This window comes from Cololabis saira, chromosome 16, assembly GCF_033807715.1.
Source record: "Cololabis saira isolate AMF1-May2022 chromosome 16, fColSai1.1, whole genome shotgun sequence".
Lineage (NCBI taxonomy): Eukaryota > Metazoa > Chordata > Actinopteri > Beloniformes > Belonidae > Cololabis > Cololabis saira.
This window is the reverse complement of record NC_084602.1, coordinates 35,331,176-35,348,334: the sequence shown is the minus strand read 5'-3', so window position 1 is coordinate 35,348,334 and position 17,159 is coordinate 35,331,176. Positions and strand designations below refer to the sequence as shown.

Here is a 17,159-nt window from a genome sequence, read left to right as displayed (position 1 = left end):
TACTGGCTAGAGATAGTCGGGCTCACCTCCACACATAGCTTGGGCTCTGGAACCCAGCTCCTTGAAAGGGGCTGGACCCTCCACTACTCTGGAGTTGCCCAGGGTGAGAGGCGGCGGGCTGGTGTGGGCTTGGTTATAGCCCCCCAGCTCAGCCGCCATGTGTTGGAGTTCACTCCGGTGAACGAGAGGGTCGCTTCCCTGCGCCTTCGGGTCGGGAAAAGGTCTCTCACTGTTGTTTGTGCCCAAGGGCTGAACAGCAGTGCGGAGTACCCGGCCTTCTTGGAGTACCGGAGTACTGGATAGTGCTCCAACTGGGAACTCCATTGTTCTACTGGGGGACTTCAACGCTCATGTGGGCAATGACAGTGATACCTGCCACTGCTACTGCTGCTACCATTCAGGGGGTGGTAGCCTAGTGGTTACAGAGGAGGGCTGGAGTCTGGAGGACCCAGGTTGCAACCAAAAGTCAACCACATTGGGCCCCTGAGCAAGGCCCTTAACCCTTACTGCTCCCCGGGCGCCGTGTCATTGCATGGCAGACCACTGCTACTAGTTCAACTAGAAAATGGGTTAAATGCAGAGAAAGAATTTCCCCATTGTGGGAGTACTAAGGGAAGCTTTCTTTCTTCTTTCTTTCTATTACTACTACTACTATTACTACTCCTGCTACCACTACTGCTACTATTACTACTACTTCTACTGCTAATACTGCTACTATTACTACTACTGCTAGAACTACTGCTACTATTACTACTACTACTACTATTGCTACTGCTACTACTATTACTGCTACTATTACGAATGCTACTGCTACTACTACGACTGCTACTGCTACTACTACTACTACTACTACTATTGCTACTGCTACTACTGCTGCTGCTACTACTACTACTACTACTATTGCTACTGCTACTACTGCTGCTGCTATTGTTACTACCACGAAATGTCGAGAAAAAAGTTGAAATGTCAAGAATAATGTTGAAGTACAAATTCGAGAAAAAAGTCGAAATGTATTTCAACTCTATTCTCGGAATTTCGACTTTATTCACATATACTTTTAACAGTATAAAATGTATCAAAAGAGGATGCTCAGCAATTATAATGTGCACAGAATACACCCCCCCACCATCCCAATGACAGAAACTGATCCCGCCCTCACCCACCATCCTCCTTTCTTGTCTTGACAAAATACATTCAAGCGTTATCAGACTTAACTTAAATACTACATGAAACACAATCCTTATACAAATACACAATATAATTACATCTAACTAATTTTTACAAAAGAGAACGTGCTTTCTGCACGGCCTTAGATAAGGCATCTACAGTTTCTTTTGCTGCGCCGTATAATCGCACAATTGAGAGTTCCAAAGAAAGTACATCCAAAAATAATGAAATCCAGTGACATATAATCAAAACATTTGGAGTTTTCCATCTCATGACTAGAATTTTCTTTGCTGTTAGTCCACAAAATAATTCTATTTAGAGTGAAAGACGAGTCATCGTTTAACAGTATAATATTAGGAAGACAAGGTATATGAAGGTCAACTATCTCAGATAACTTATCTACAACTTGCCGCCAAAAGGAGTTAACACCTGGACATTCCCACATCATATGGGTATATGTACCAATTATATTCAAAGAACATAAAGAACAGACTGGGCTTGTGGTTATTCTAAGTTGACAGCATTTTCTTGGTGATAAATAAAATCTATGGATAACTTTGTAATTGATGAGCTGATGGTTATAATTACTAGATGTCAAAGGGATATTATTCCATACTCGTTTCCAGTCTATATTTGGTCCATGATCTTTTAAATCAGTATTCCATACTCTGACAATTCCAATCGGAACATACAGTTTTTTTTGCAGTTTTTTATATACCGTATATATATATATATATATATGATACAAATCCACCAGTTTTTTGTAAATGTATTATTTTCACTAGTGGATGAATAGGTAAAGCTTGGCCTAAAGGTACCCCATGTGTACGCATTACTGTTTTTAATTGTAAAAAAAAAAAAAAGTACCACCAGGTAAATCAAATTACTATTTTAATTCATTAAAAGACCGTAGACCTGTGTCATTTATTATATGTGACAAGGTGTGAACACCTTTATTACTCCATGTCGAAAATATAATGGGCTTCTCCTCTATTCTTAAGTTATTCCTGAAAATAGGTGTATCGATGTGCCATTTCATCTCTCACTGACCCATTTTTATAACAGTTTGCCAGATGAAGACTGAATGAGTAACTAAAGGTCCAAAATGAATGCGACAATAAGTATTAGATAAATCAGAAAAAATTATATCTTTGAAGGTATATGGTAATATAATCTGTTTTTCCAACTCAACCCAGGGAACATCAGAATCTTGATCCAACCATCTTATCAAAGGACGAAGCATAAAGGATACATAATAAAGTTCAACATTTGGTACACCTAAACCACCAGATTTTGTATCATATTGAAGAATTCTGTTTTTTATCCTAGGTTTCTGGTTTTTCCAAATAAATTTAGAGATCCAACCTTGAATTTTTTCCCAAAAACCAGTCATTGGAGGTAGATGAAGCATACTAGCATAAAAATTAACTCTCTGAAGTATATTCATCTTTATAATAGAGATGCGAGCGGATAGGGGTATCATTAAATGTGTCCATTTACTCAAATCATCCTTTATGGAGCTTGATAGTCTTTTATAGTTCTTCTTAACAATAGTATCGAGAGAAGGATATGTATCTAAGCCTAAATATCTCAAATTTGGCACTATTGGTATTTCTGATTTCAAGTTTAAGTTGGTCATGGATATGTTTAATGGTAATAAAGCAGATTTATTTAAATTAACTTTATAGCCAGAAATTAAACCAAAATCATTGAAAATATTAAAAACGATTGGGAGTGATGATGGAGCATGGCTAAGAAATAACAATAAATCATCTGCATAAAGAGCTATCTGCCTCACCTCCTGACAATTACGGATCTTCTGCACTAATGGCTCAAGTGATGGAGCAAACAGCAGTGGAGAGGCCGGACATCCTTGACGGGTGCCACGTGCAATAGCAAATGGAGGAAAACACTGAATACCTGTTACGAAATGTTGAGAAAAAAGTTGAAATGTCGAGAATAATGTTGAAGTACAAATTCGAGAAATAAGTCGAAATGTTTTTCAACTCTATTCTCGGAATTTCGATTTTATTCACGAAATTTTGACTTTATTCTTGAAATTGTACTTCAACATTAATCTCGACATTTCGACTTTTTTCCTCGACATTTCGACTTTTTTCTCGAAGTGCACAATAAAAAAAAATCTTCCCCTCTCAAATATTTTTTCTCCTGCATGGCCCTAATACACTTCCGTAAGAGAGAAACTGATACTGTTATCTTAACATTTATTGTTGCGTAACCTCGAGGAAAGAGAGGATTTAGCTTTAATGTGACCAAGAAACATGTGCCGAGTTCCTCACCCCCCAGAAAACAAGGTTAATTGTTAAAAATGGGGCAGTAATTGGGGCTGAAGAGCCTCCGACGGCTGTTTCTGACCCGTCAGGGGCCGAGTCCTCACCCACCCATCACAGGCGGGCCCCCCGCCGGGCCCCTGACAGCTATTGACTTCCCTCAATGGATGTTAGGCTAAATGTCAGAGCAGCAGGACTCCGGCCCATTATGGAGCATTATCTGTCCCTGAATGGGGCCTGGAACCCACAGTTTGACCTCCCAATGCCGGGCCTTTGTCTCTGCAGCGGCTCTGCAGCTGCAGCCGCCGCAGCTCCTTTTCTTCGGGCTCCGCGGGCCCCGGTTCGGGTGAGGGGCGTGGCCTCGAGGGCCCACCCTTGCTCCCATTGGCCGGCGGGGCCGTCACTCAGGTGACGCGGCTCCCTCCTTCACTTTTAAATGTGAAGTTGACCGGGTTTGACCTCATCTAGAGGTCAAACCCGGTCAAACTGGGTCTAGATGAGGTCCAGGATGCAGGCCAAGAAATTGTTTCCCCCTTAGATGTGAGGAGAACCGGTCAAACCCGGTTAAACCCCATCAAACCCGGTCTAGATTAAGGTTCAGGTTGCAGGTTGAGAGATTGTTTCACCCTTAGATATTAGGAGAACTGTTCAAACCCGGTCAAACTGGGTCAAAAGTGAAGGGAATATTCCTGGACAGTTCCAGACTTACTTTACATTAAATTCACAGGTTCATTCTTATTCAACTTGACAATCCTCAGATCTTCATCCTCCTAAATTTCTCACTTGCAGACGTCAATTTTCGGTGAGATTTAGGGCACTAAATTGTGGAATGATTTTTCCCACTTGGCAAAGAGCTCTTCCTCTTTGAAAGGTTACAAAAGACGTTTGAAGGACCACTTGACTTCTGTTTCATAACTGTTTTTCCAATGTAATGTTATACATGTATCCATGTTCTTTTTTTTTTTTTTTGTGTTTCACTCATAGTGACATGTACCGTCTTATTTGCTCAGGAGTCAATATAAGTAATATAAGTTGTAAAAACAATATCCCATGCACACTCACACACACTTATTTTTTTGTCTTTATTCTTTATTATTTATATATTGCATTATTAGTTTGTCATCACTTTTGTGTAGTTATACTTTTTGTTTTTGTATGTTAATCTTGTGTTCTTTATAAACACATGAAACTTTAATATCTTCATTGGAGGCTTCAAATAAGCCCATTGGGTTTTTTGCCTCTTCCTGCACCGTATAGTATTTATATATGATATTTCCTGTATATTTTTAAAAAACTGTGCAAAACAATAAACTAAACTAAACTAAAACCCGGTTCAAACCCGGTCAAACCGGTGTTCTGCCAATCATTGCTACCTGCCGAGAAATGCTACTTTGTGGTTCTGCGCACACGCACAGTCCATTTTCAAAGTTTGATTGTCACGCCCATCATTTCTTGCACGATGTAAAATTGATAATATGGGATGTTGAGTATTTGGTCCTTCAAAATACACACGACCCATGACAGGAATTTCATTACACTTTGTGAACATTATACGATAAAGAGAAAAAAACAACAATTCTATCGCTTTATTTGATATTAATTCAGTCATTCGCCTGTATTTAACCAGGCAGGTCATTAATAACATTCTTATTTACAATGACGGCCTGGCAAGCGACAAGGACCACTTGGGGGAAAAGGAAGTGGTTTAGGGAGTAAAACACAGTAAAATTGTAGTTCTACAAAGGTAGAAAACCATTAGGTAGCATTTTTTGGCAAAGCAGCAGAAATTGGCAGAACACCGGGGTTCGGGGCGGGGGGCGTGGCCTCGAGGGCCCACCCTCGCTCCCATTGGCCGGCGGGGCCGTCACTCAGGTGACGCGGGTCCCTCCTTCACTTTTAAATGACGTCTCGTTGAATCCGAGCGCGACTCAACCTGTGGAGCCGGAATGAACAGCTGATCCTCCCGCGGCGGATAAACCAGTCTCCTATGAAGCCTCCGATATCATCATTATGTGATTAGTTACTGGACAGACAGACAAAAGGGAATTAAAAAAAAAAAAGAGTGGTGGGGTGTGTTTTTTTCCTCTGCTCGGACCTTTGACCACAGGACTGATCTGCGCTCTGCGCTCTGCGCTCTGCGCTTTATCTTCCACATCCAATCATGTTACTGTCCGGCGTCCTGACGGTCACCTTGTCCTGCCTGCTGGCGCCGCCGCTGCTGCTCTACCTGCCGCAGGTGTCGGGGCAGAAGCACGGATCCCGGGTGAGTGGAGACCTGCATGCGGGCCGGGGGGCCGGTGGTGCCGGGGCCGGGGGGCCGGGGGCCGGGGGAGCCGGTCCAGCCGCCGGGGGGCCAGATGGGGCCACTTCAATTCTTGGGGTGGACACCAAAACTAAAAGCCATCATTACAGGACTTTATTATACTGTTGTAGTGTACAGGCTCAGAAATACTTTTTTTTTTTTTTTTAACTTTCTAACATATATATTATAAAAACCTAAGGCACACACATATATATATATATATATATATATATATATATATATATATATATATATATATATATATATATATATATATATATATATATATATATATATATATATATATATATATATATATATATATATATATATATATATATGTATATATATATATATATATATATATATATATATATATGCATTTTTTATATATCATATATATTTAGTTTATATATATATATATATATATTTTTTATTATTATTAGGGTCAGAAATACTTTTTTTTTTAACTTTCTAACTTCTGCATATATATTAATGGTTAATACCACGTTGGTAAAAACCTAAGGCATATATATATATATGTATGTATATATATATGCATTTTTTATATATCATATATATTTTAATATATCATATATTTAGTTAATATATATATATTTTTTTTATTATTATTATTAGGGTCAGAAAAACTTTTTTCTTTTTTACTTTCTAACTTCTCCATATATATTAATGGTTAATACCACGTTGGTAAAAACCTAAGGCATATATGCATTTTTTATATTTTTAATATATCATATATTTTGATATATCATATATTTATTTTATTAATATATATATATGTATATATAATTTTTTTTAATTTGTGTATATATATACATATATATATATATATATTTTTTTTTTTAATATTAGGCTCAGAAATACTTAAAGAAACGCTGACTGATGCATTTTGCCCAAATGATTTGGGATGAAACGCATAACTGACGATAGAATTGATGTGACCAGCAAGTGTTTTTTTTTGTTTTTAATTGAGGCAAGTGGGGTGACAAGCAAATTAGTAGGGGGGGCCATGGCCACCCCCTGGTGGCGCTACTGCGGGGGTCCCCGCCGGGGGTCCGTTAGACCAGATCCCAGCTTTACCTGAGCATATAACACCCACCTGTGATGTTGAACGCCAGTGCGACGCATGTTTCTGCAGGATGCTGCGTCTCCTCGGACCGTTTTCTGCTGGTGTTTTGTGCAGGAAAAGAAAAGGTTGGGATAAAATGCGCTCTTGCTTTTTGCAGAGTTCCTTGCCTCCGAGCAATCAAAGCCAGCAGCTGGTATTAAATTCAAGGACTTTCCATGCTCAGTCATAACATTTTATTGGAGGTTAGACAAATTAAATGCATTAACTCTTGCTGATGGCCTTGTCAAAGCACCAGAATCAGATCTAGGAACCAGATGCCCCCAGGGTTCAGCTTTCAGAGCCTCAGAGCTGCACTTTTCCAAAGCCACGCAGCTAACAAGCTTTTAAGGACTTTAAAAGGCCCCATTTTGTTTTTATTTAGGGAAAAATGCCTCCATGCTCAACTTGTCCGCCAGAAAAAGAAGAGAGAATCTTGGCAGCTGATGGGTTTAATTTCTGATGTTTGGTCCAGAGAAATGTTTTTAGTTCGTGTCACAGAGGGATTAGATGAGAAACGGAGATTCCAGCTCGGCTCAGGTGAGGAAATGTGCCGTTGTTGATCTCCCTGCCGCGGCATCATCCCTGCTCCGGGATCTCCCTCGTTGTCTCTCACACTCCTTCACTTGTTGCTCAGCTCCTCCGTTCCCACGACACCGTCCAGGCGCAGAGGGAACGAGTGATGGGGAACAGTTCTGATTCAGCTCCGCGATGCTGTGTAATATTTGTGGTTGATGTGGGGGAAGATGACTCACAGCAGGGGGGGGGGGACATGCAAAACACTCACATCCTGGAGCTGTTTCACAACATCTTTGCAGAGAGTGGACTGCAGGCCGAGCCGGAGCCCCGCTGAAGGCTGCTGGACGCTGTGGTGGTTCTGGTCCGGGTCTCGTGCTGGTGGTGGTTGTTTCATGTTTGGTGTCTGACTCAGGTAGCAGGCTGAGCCAAGTACATGCACGAATGAGGAAACTGAGGTTCATGTGTGACTGACGAAGGTCTTCATGGACTGTTCTGCAGGCTGAGAGACAGTTTCACCCTCAGATGGGAGGAGATCCGGTCAAACCGGGTCAAACCTGGTCTAGATGAGGTCCAGGATGTAGGCCGACCCGGTCAAACCCGGTAAAACCTGGTCAAACTCGCTCTAGAACAGGTCCAGGATGCAGGTTGAGAGATTGTTTCATGCTCAGAGATGAGGAGAACCGGTCCAAATCGGTCAAACCGGGTCAAAACTGCTCTAGATGAGGTCCAGGATGCAGGCAGACCCGGTCAAACCCAGTAAAACCCGGTCAAACCAGGTCTAGATGAGGTCCAGAATGGAGGTTCGAGGGATTGTTTCACTCTCAGATGTGAGGAGAACCGATCTAACCCTGTCAAACTTGTTCAAACCCGGTCTAACCCGGTCAAACCCGGTCAAACCAGGTCTAGATGAGGTCCGGGATGCAGAACGAGAGATTGTTTCACCCTAAAGCTTGAGTTATGGTTCTGCTTCAAAATGACGCTGTGCCTACGGCGTAGGGTACGCGTCGACGCAAACCACGCGCCGTCACTGACGCCGTCACCTCCTGAAAATTGTAACTACGCGTCGAGGCGACGGAGACCAAACGCAGACGAGCGGGCTGTGATTGGTTCGCTTGGTAGCAACGAATTTCCGGTTTCCGGTTTGAAGCAGTCGTGAACTTTCACCACTCTTTTCTTCGTGTATGTGTGATTTTTTTCTGTTTTGTTTTTTTGCACAATAGTTGTCCTTATCTCTTTGATTTACTGTGACCGGAAAAAGTCGGATAAACCATTCAGAAAAAGATCGCGAATTAGCGGTCACGGGGGGTACTGCACCGTGGAGAGATGGAGTGACGGAGAAGTCTGAAGGTTCACGACGGCGTCACGACGGTGTCACGACGACGGCGTGTGCTCTGCGTTGGTTTGATGCAGAATCATAATTCAGGCTTTAGATATTAGGAGAACCGTTCAAACCCTGTCAAACTTGTTCAAACCCGGTTTAACCTGGTCAAACTTGTTCAAACCGGATCTAAATGAGGTCCAGGATGCAGGCCGAGAGATTATTACATCCTCAGATGTGAGGAGACCCGTTCAGACCCGATCTAACCCAGTCTAGATGAAGTCCAGGATGCGGGACGGAGGAGCCGGACACTCGACTCTTCCCAGATGCCTCTTGATGAGTCGTTAACTCATCATGAATGAGGATCTGCAGCCCCCCCAACCCCCAACGCCTCGGCCTGGATGCTTCTCCCATTGCTCACAGCTGCTGCAGCCAGAGTTCACACCCCCACTTTCCAGGCTGATACCGGCAAGGAGTTTCTAACCCCCACTTCTCACGTCTCCTGTATGGTTTTCCTTTAACGGATCTGCTCATGAGGGCCAGGCGGGACGTAATCCGTAAAAACCAAGAGCCAAAAAAATAATCTCGCTGAGCTTCTCATGAGCCGCGATGCGAAGTGATCCATCCTTTACGGCCTAAGTGGATTAAAGTTCCCCCCTTTTTTCCTGTTTTATGGCCCCAGAACGATATGAAGCAGCGTTTCTCAACCTGCGGAGCAGGAATCAGACTAATGAGGCAGATGGTGGACAGGTGCCGTCTCTCTGAACGCTTCACGGCCCAGGAATGGGTTTCCCACAGAGGATGGCATTCGGGAAATGAGGATGCCGTCCCACGCTGGACCGCGTGTCCTTAATCCTCCTCGTCCCAGAAACCCGCCGGTGGCCAGGCCCGGCATACCTGGGCGACGGCATCATGGGCCGACGCCGAGCCAAGACCGCATAGCTTTACCTCGGGAGAGAGGGGGGTCTGGTTCTGCTGCAGGACCGGTGGGGGGGCCTGGTTCTGCTGCAGGACCGGTGGGGGGCTGGTTCTGCTGCAGGACCAGTGGGGGGGCCTGGTTCTGCTGCAGGACCGGTGGGGGGCCTGGTTCTGCTGCAGGACCAGTGGGGGGGGCCTGGTTCTGCTGCAGGACCGGTGGGGGGCCTGGTTCTGCTGCAGGACCAGTGGGGGGGGCCTGGTTCTGCTGCAGGACCAGTGGGGGGGGCCTGGTTCTGCTGCAGGACCAGTGGGGGGGGCCTGGTTCTGCTGCAGGACCGGTGGGGGGGTCTGGTTCTGCTGCAGGACCGCTGTTCTGTCCATTTCTGCTGCTTCGTCCAAAAATGCTACCGCCGCATAAACCGATAGCGTCTATCTGTCGATTTTTGCTACCCTATTGAAAAATGCTACCTAAGGGTTTTCTACTTTTGTAGAGCTACAATTTTACTGTGTTTTTCTCCCTAAACCACTTCCTTTTCACCCAAGTAGTCCTTGTCTCTTGCCAGGCCGTAATTGTAAATAAGAATGTGTTATTAATGACCTGCCTGGTTAAATAAAGGACAATGACTGAATGAATATCAACTAAAGCGATAAAATTAGTTTTTTTTTCTCTTTATCGTATAATGTTCACAAAGTGTAATGCAATTCCTGTCATGGGTAGTTGTATTTTGAAGGATCAAATACTCAACATCCCATATTATCAATTTTACATCGTGCAAGAAATGATGGGCGTGACAATCAAACTTTGAAAATCGACTGTGCGTGTGCGCTAGGGATGGGCGGTATGGACTAAAAAAATGTATCACGATAATTTCTGGCATTTATCCCGATAACGATAAAAATGACGATATAAAAAATACCAATTCCATCTTTGTAACTATAAATCTATCACCACATTCAGTCTTTGGAGCCCCCAAAACACTGCTCTAAAAGAATACTAAATGCTACTAAACTACACCAATTAAATTGAATTAATAAAAACCAATTAAATTAGTACATCTGTACTGCAAAACTGTAATGACTCAAATGAAACAAGTTTGAAATGTAAGAACAGATTCAACATTTATTCAAACTGTATGGCTTAAACAGTGGGATAACAGTGCAAACAGCAAAAGTACATTGTCCTTCAAGTTTTCCTAGCTTATAAAATCACAAAGTAGAAAAAAATACAACCTGATAGATAAAACAGAAACAGGACAAATAAATAAAAGTTCACTGAAAATAAAATCCAATCAGTGATGACCTCTTATAAATAAAATGTGCAAATTAACCTTTGGTTGGAACATGCCACGAATAAGATACTATTGCCTACGGTGTAAGCTCTGCATCGATTTAACGTCCAGAAAGTCCAGAGTGCTCAGAAGATTCATCTAAGTCGTGTGATGAAGGTGCTCTTTGGTGGGAAAAAGGATATAAAAAAAGAAGAAAAATCCAAGGCAAATATAAAAAGCCTTTATTTAAATTGGCTATTTCATGTAGAAAAGATAAAAAAAGTGGGTTACAGCCCACGCGTTTCGGCCACAGCCTTCCTCAGGGTGTCCCATATTATCAATTTTAAATCAATATTTCAGGGGTAGAATAATTTGATAGTCTAGTAACATCCTATCTAATAATGCTCCCGTCACTTAATGCATTCAGGGCACGGGAAGCATCTAAAATGATCTCTGCTGGCCCTATACTGCGCCGCAAAATATCTAAAATTATCTCTGCTGGCTTGTGTATATATGTATGTATGTATGTATGTATGTATGTATGTATGTATGTATGTATGTATGTATGTATGTATGTGTATATATACATACATATATATGTACCACAACGTAGCAGTTCTGGACGGGTAGCGTGGATGGACAGAACACCGGGTTTCTGGACCGCGGCGGGGGGGCAGGTGGAGGTCCTGCAGGGTCTGCAGGACCAGGTTCCTGGTAAAATCAGGCCTTCCAGGTGTTTTTTACGAGACTCACCGCGGTCCAGCATAACTTTCTGCTTTCTCGTGACCTTGATGGGCGTCCAGGTCTGTTACCTGCTAGCAGACTTGTAGTCTAGACCCCTAAACCGAGACCAGGACAAGACCGGAGTATCAAGACCAAGACTAGTTCAGCTCAGACCAAACAGAAACCTAGTAATGTCCTGATCCTGCGTGATTGTAGAGCATCATCCTGGTTCAGCTAGTTTCCATATGAGCTTGTATTCAACTGCAGCTCAATAACACAGAGAAGTGGATGATGATGTTGAACTCACTATAAATGTTTCCATCCATCAGCTGAGATCAGATCTGTGTGGCGACTGCACTACCGCTATTTCTACACTATTGGAGGATTGACTCCAGTGCTTTTAAGGATTGACACGACTACTAACTAGTCCCAAAGTCATCTAGCAGAATAACCAGCTCCAACACCCCCCTCCACCTCAGGAAAGGAATGAATAGTGAATGTTACTGATTTAAATTGGACTGAATTTGGAGATGTAACCTGAATTTTAAATATTAAAGATTGAAATTACATTATTTACCATTATAGTAATCAGATTACACCGTATATCAGCATCACTTAAACCTGACCTGATGCTTAATCAGTCACAACCATATGTAAATATTATCCATATATTTATTCAAACAAGGCCGTTATAAACACAAAACTGTAATTAAATACAGACACATGCAGATGCACCAAAACATTAAATCAGATGCAAAATACAAATAGTTTACAAAACTGTACATTAAGTCTTTTGTCTGCATATATATATTAATGGTTAATACCAAGTTTGGCATTTTAATCTTCTTTTTTTTTTGAGGGGGGTTTAATATTTTTTATTTTTAAAAAAAAAAAAAGGAAAAAAATAAATAATACTGACGAGTTTCATAGCGAGGTCAACTTTATTTATATGACACATTTAGAAACAGTTAATGTGTTTAACTGGTGGATGAAAACAGAGTATAAATAAATATAAATATAAATAGTCCATGACGAGACGTCTGAGGCTCGTCCTGGACCGAAGGCCGGAGTGTAAAAAAGATTTTAAGAGATTTTACATCTGCTTGTAAAGTGACTGAGGAGGTGAGAGGGCCTGCAGTTCCTCGGCCGGCCACTAGAGGTCGACTGCAGGAGTGAGTCGAGCCTCTCTGGTTCCTGTTAAACCTCCGGTTTACCGGTTCAGGACTAAACCTCGGCCTTCGCAGCTGCATTTCACCTCCTGCTGGGGGAGATTTGATGGACCGGACGGGATGAAATGATGTGATTCCTACCGAAGGCTGCTTTTCCTGGCGGTTCTGATCTCATCATCCTTTAAATGTAGCGCTAAGAAGGCATTATCATTCTCATTGTGAGCATAACCTGGCTGCTATCCTGCGGCCATCATGTCTGATTGGCCCAGAACGGGTCATTGGGTCAAAGGTCGCCCACATCTATCCGTCTTCGGAGGAACCGGGGTTGAGAACAGTCGCCTCCTGGCGAGATATCGTCTCATAGGTAGGGATGGGCGGTACGGACTAAAAGAATTATCACGATCATTTCTGGCATTTATCCTGATAACGATAAAAAAAATACCAATTCAACTCCACCTTTGTAACTATAAATCTATCACCACATTCAGTCTTTGGAAAGACTAAACTTCATCAATTAAATTGAATTGACTGGAATTGATAAAAACCAATTAAATGAGTTACACCTGTACTGCAAAACTGTAATGACTCAGATCTGCCATGTTTGTTACACAAAAACCTCAACAACGGGGAATTATTTTTCTTTCTTTCTGGCTCATTTCTTTCTTTCTTTCTTTCTTTCTTTCTTTCTTTCTTTCTTTCTTTCTTTCTTTCTTTCTTTCTTTCTTTCTTTCTTTCTTTCTTTCTTTCTTTCTTTCTTTCTTTCTTTCTTTCTTTCTTTCTTTCTTTCTTTCTTTCTTTCTTTCTTTTTGGCTCATTTCTTTCTTTCTTTCTTTCTTTCTTTCTTTCTTTCTTTCTTTCTTTCTTTTTGGCTCATTTCTTTCTTTCTTTCTTTCTTTCTTTCAGGCTCATTTCTTTCTTTCTTTCTTTCTTTCTTTCTTTCTTTCTTTCTTTCTTTCTTTCTTTCTTTCTTTCTTTCTTTCTTTCTTTCAAGCTCATTTCCTTCCTTCCTTCCTTCCTTCCTTCCTTCCTTCCTTCCTTCCTTCCTTCCTTCCTTCCTTCCTTCCTTCCTTCCTTCCTTCCTTCCTTCCTTCCTTCCTTCCTTCACGTACGTTGTGTGTGGATTTAACGCAGAACCATAAATCAGCTTTACACAAAAACGTCAAACATGAATTTATCGTTTTTACCACGAGATGACAAATTCTTACCATGGGGATTGTTTTTGACGGTTTATCGTGAACGGTAAAATATCACCCATTCCTACTCATAGGTCTGAAAAATGGGCTTAAAACCACCACAGAAACCCTCGGAGGGAGTCTTCTTTTGTCTTTTCTCAGAAAATGTGCAGCCAACTAATGTTTCCTCCGCGAGGATGTTCTCGGTTCATGTTTAACCTCAGATACAAATGCACTCGTAGATATTCAGTTACAAGAATGGCAAACATTTAGCTTGTTGGATATTTGACTCATTGTGTCTCAGCCAGAAGGGCAACCTGGTGTTTATTTATCCGGCCTTTGGGCTTCTACTTCCTGTAATGTTGCACGAATCATCATTATGTTTGACTCTTCTTCCAAATCTCTGCAGTCAGTTTGTTACGTCAAATACTGACGCCCTCGGCCTGTTCGGGTTGGAGGAACTCAGCAGGGAATTTAAAAATATTTCTACGATGTGTTGGGAATGTATAAGTCCGGACTCGGGGGCGGTTGCTGGAACGAGAGCCGCTCGGACGATGAATAAGAGTTCACCTGAAACCTGAACAGAATCATGTCGAGTTGACAGAGCCGACTGGAAAAGTCTGCTGTGGAGAACAACGACCGAACAGGGATATCGATTGCTTTGATTGTGCTATATATCACACTGATTATAAATCACACTGAACGGGGGGGGATTGACCATCTCCTCAAGGTCAATCTGGAGGAGATGGTTTTGATTTTTGCATTTCTAAAACAAATACCGCACAACTCTAAACACGTGAATGAGTCGCCGTTACAGCAGCAGGAGGCAGTTGTTCACAGGGCTGGGGATCGATTCAAATGTCAAGAATCGATTCGATTCTGATTCTTAAGATTCAGAATCGATTACATTATATTAATACTAGTATTATATTGAGATTCAACAGCAAGTATTGGCAGCTAATGATGCTGTAAGGACCAATCAGCTCCCAGAATGCTGATAGAACTGCTTTAAGAAACATCGTGGAGCAGAATTATCAAACAGATCCAGGGAGGAAACACAGACGTATGATTATTTTTATTTTTTCCATTTTCTGCTGACCTGTTCAGGTAAAACTGTTGCACCTGAGGCCCAAACGCCTGAAGGGAACCGTCGCTGGTCGACCTTCTGGACGGATTTGGGCTGGTTCCTCTCAACGATGCTGCTCCGGTTCGTGGAGGTTTGCAGACATTCATTCGTGCAAACAGAGCCGCCTGGGAGATTTGCGAGGCCCTGTGCGAAATGGCTGGGGGGGGCCCTCGCGCGCTCGCTACGCTCACGCGCGCGAAATTTTTTGGGTTTTTCGGGTCGGATCGGGTGTCTATATGCGCAATTTTAACTCTCCAATTATCAAAATACTGGATACCTTCCCCTGCCTCATCATCATCTCTTGCCTCAACGCGGGACGCCGCGGCTGCTTGAGACCTGGTCGGATCGGTGATTTTTGTAACAAATTTATCAAACAAGCCTTTCAGGGAGGCATTAAACTCTTCCATTTTCTTTAGTTTTTTTCTTTTTTCATCCCCTGATGGAAATTTCCTGAATCTGTCTCGTTCTCTCGACATTGTGTGACAGTTTGTTCCAACTCCACCGTCTGGATCAGAGCAGGTTGTGTCTGCGCTTGGTCTGACAGTTTAGTATTGAACAACAGACACGCGCAGCTGCACAGCGACATCAATCAGCAAGCACATCATTGCACATATATTTATTGATATGCACAGACTATTACACATTTAGGTCTGTAATGGAACGTGACTGTTGATATTTATAAGGGAAAAAACAAAAAACAAAAAACGGCCCATAGTGCGAGGCCCCGTGCGGTCGCACTGTTCGCACAGCCCTTGCGGTGGCACTGGACGGATCGATCTGCAACCGATTCTGTATCGGCCGATAATGCCCCGATTGGTTCGAGCCGATCCGATGACGTTTACAACAACAAACCGCCGCCCGGGCTTGTGCGTTTACCGCATCCCACACCCAGGTCATAGCAGACATCGGGTTTAGCCGCGTCGTTAGCTGGTTGGATCCCGGTACACGCTGCTGTGTCGTAATTATTTCACTGATGAAATCCCGTCTGAGTTTTACCAAACTATATACAGTCTAAAGTCTTATGCATGTCAGTCGGCTTAACGAGTGACATTTGGAGTTCTAGTGTGAAGAGTTCTGCTTCACTCACAAGAGTTTCCTCACACGCGGCAGATGCTATCACTAAAGCTTTCACAAAGCTTAATAATTCATAATTAATTTTTATTTAAATACTTATTTCCTTTTTCCTCAGGAAAACTAAGGTTTATAGTTTACAACTTGTATCAACTCTAAGAGAGTGACATGTCTGTGTTGGTGTACTGCATGTTGTGTTGTACACATTTATCACCACAGGAAAGCTTAAGCTAATAAGCTATATGAGTCTAAATCGTCTCTAAGAGTCTCTAGAGGGTGAAATATTGCACATTGCCTCAGCCTGTAATAACACAGACAATTCATGATACTTTCTCATCTCCTAATTTTTATACCTAATAATACAATGCCAGTGTTGTAAATGAGAACAATATTGACGAATTTATGGATTTCAAGCTGTGATCTGCAATAGAGGGTCTGCATTGACGTGACTTTCTCACTGGACCAGCCCCCTTACTCCCACTGAGTGGCAAAACATCAGCAAAAATGGCTGCAACTAGTGGATAAGACGGGATAACAGCCGATTATCGGCTTAAAGGGGACCTATTATGGCATCTAATACCAATTTTAAACAGCCTTGAATGTCTTAAAAACAAGCTTTTGGTAGTTTTTGCTAAATCAATTAGAAATTCAGCCTCTAAACCATGTCTTTATCTTCCCATTCTCTAACCTCATTATCTATGCAGGATTCTGAGTGGGCGGGGCTACGATAATGAGGCACTGTGCTGATTGGCTGCCTGAATGACGTGATACACCACTACGGAAAAATGGCGGAAGCTCCGGCTGACAGTTAGTTGTGGGCGTGGTTTCACGCATCGCTCCCGTCGTTACGTAACGACGGGAGCAGAATCTGAACGGCTCGTAGATCCACATCACACTGGACGGCTCATCCGGGCGGCTGTACAGACACTGCAGAATTTGGTTGCTTTCCTCCTTCTCTGAGTTGACAGGCTGAGGGGAGACCACTTTAT

General features: G+C 42.4%; 1 protein-coding gene across 8 annotated transcripts in view; it reads left to right on the top strand.

Annotated features, from left to right (window-relative positions):
• Positions 1 to 5,584: 5,584 nt before the first annotated feature.
• The window catches only part of smoc1 (SPARC related modular calcium binding 1), a 117,327-nt gene continuing 105,752 nt past the window's right edge, over positions 5,585 to 17,159 (top strand). For all 8 annotated transcript variants that reach the window (XR_009784243.1, XM_061743370.1, XM_061743369.1 and 5 more), the window contains exon 1: positions 5,585 to 5,721. Coding sequence is in view for 7 of the 8 variants with exons in the window: in XM_061743370.1 (XP_061599354.1) it covers positions 5,620 to 5,721 (102 nt within the window). In the remaining variant the exon portion in view is untranslated. The remainder of the gene's footprint in view (positions 5,722 to 17,159) is intronic.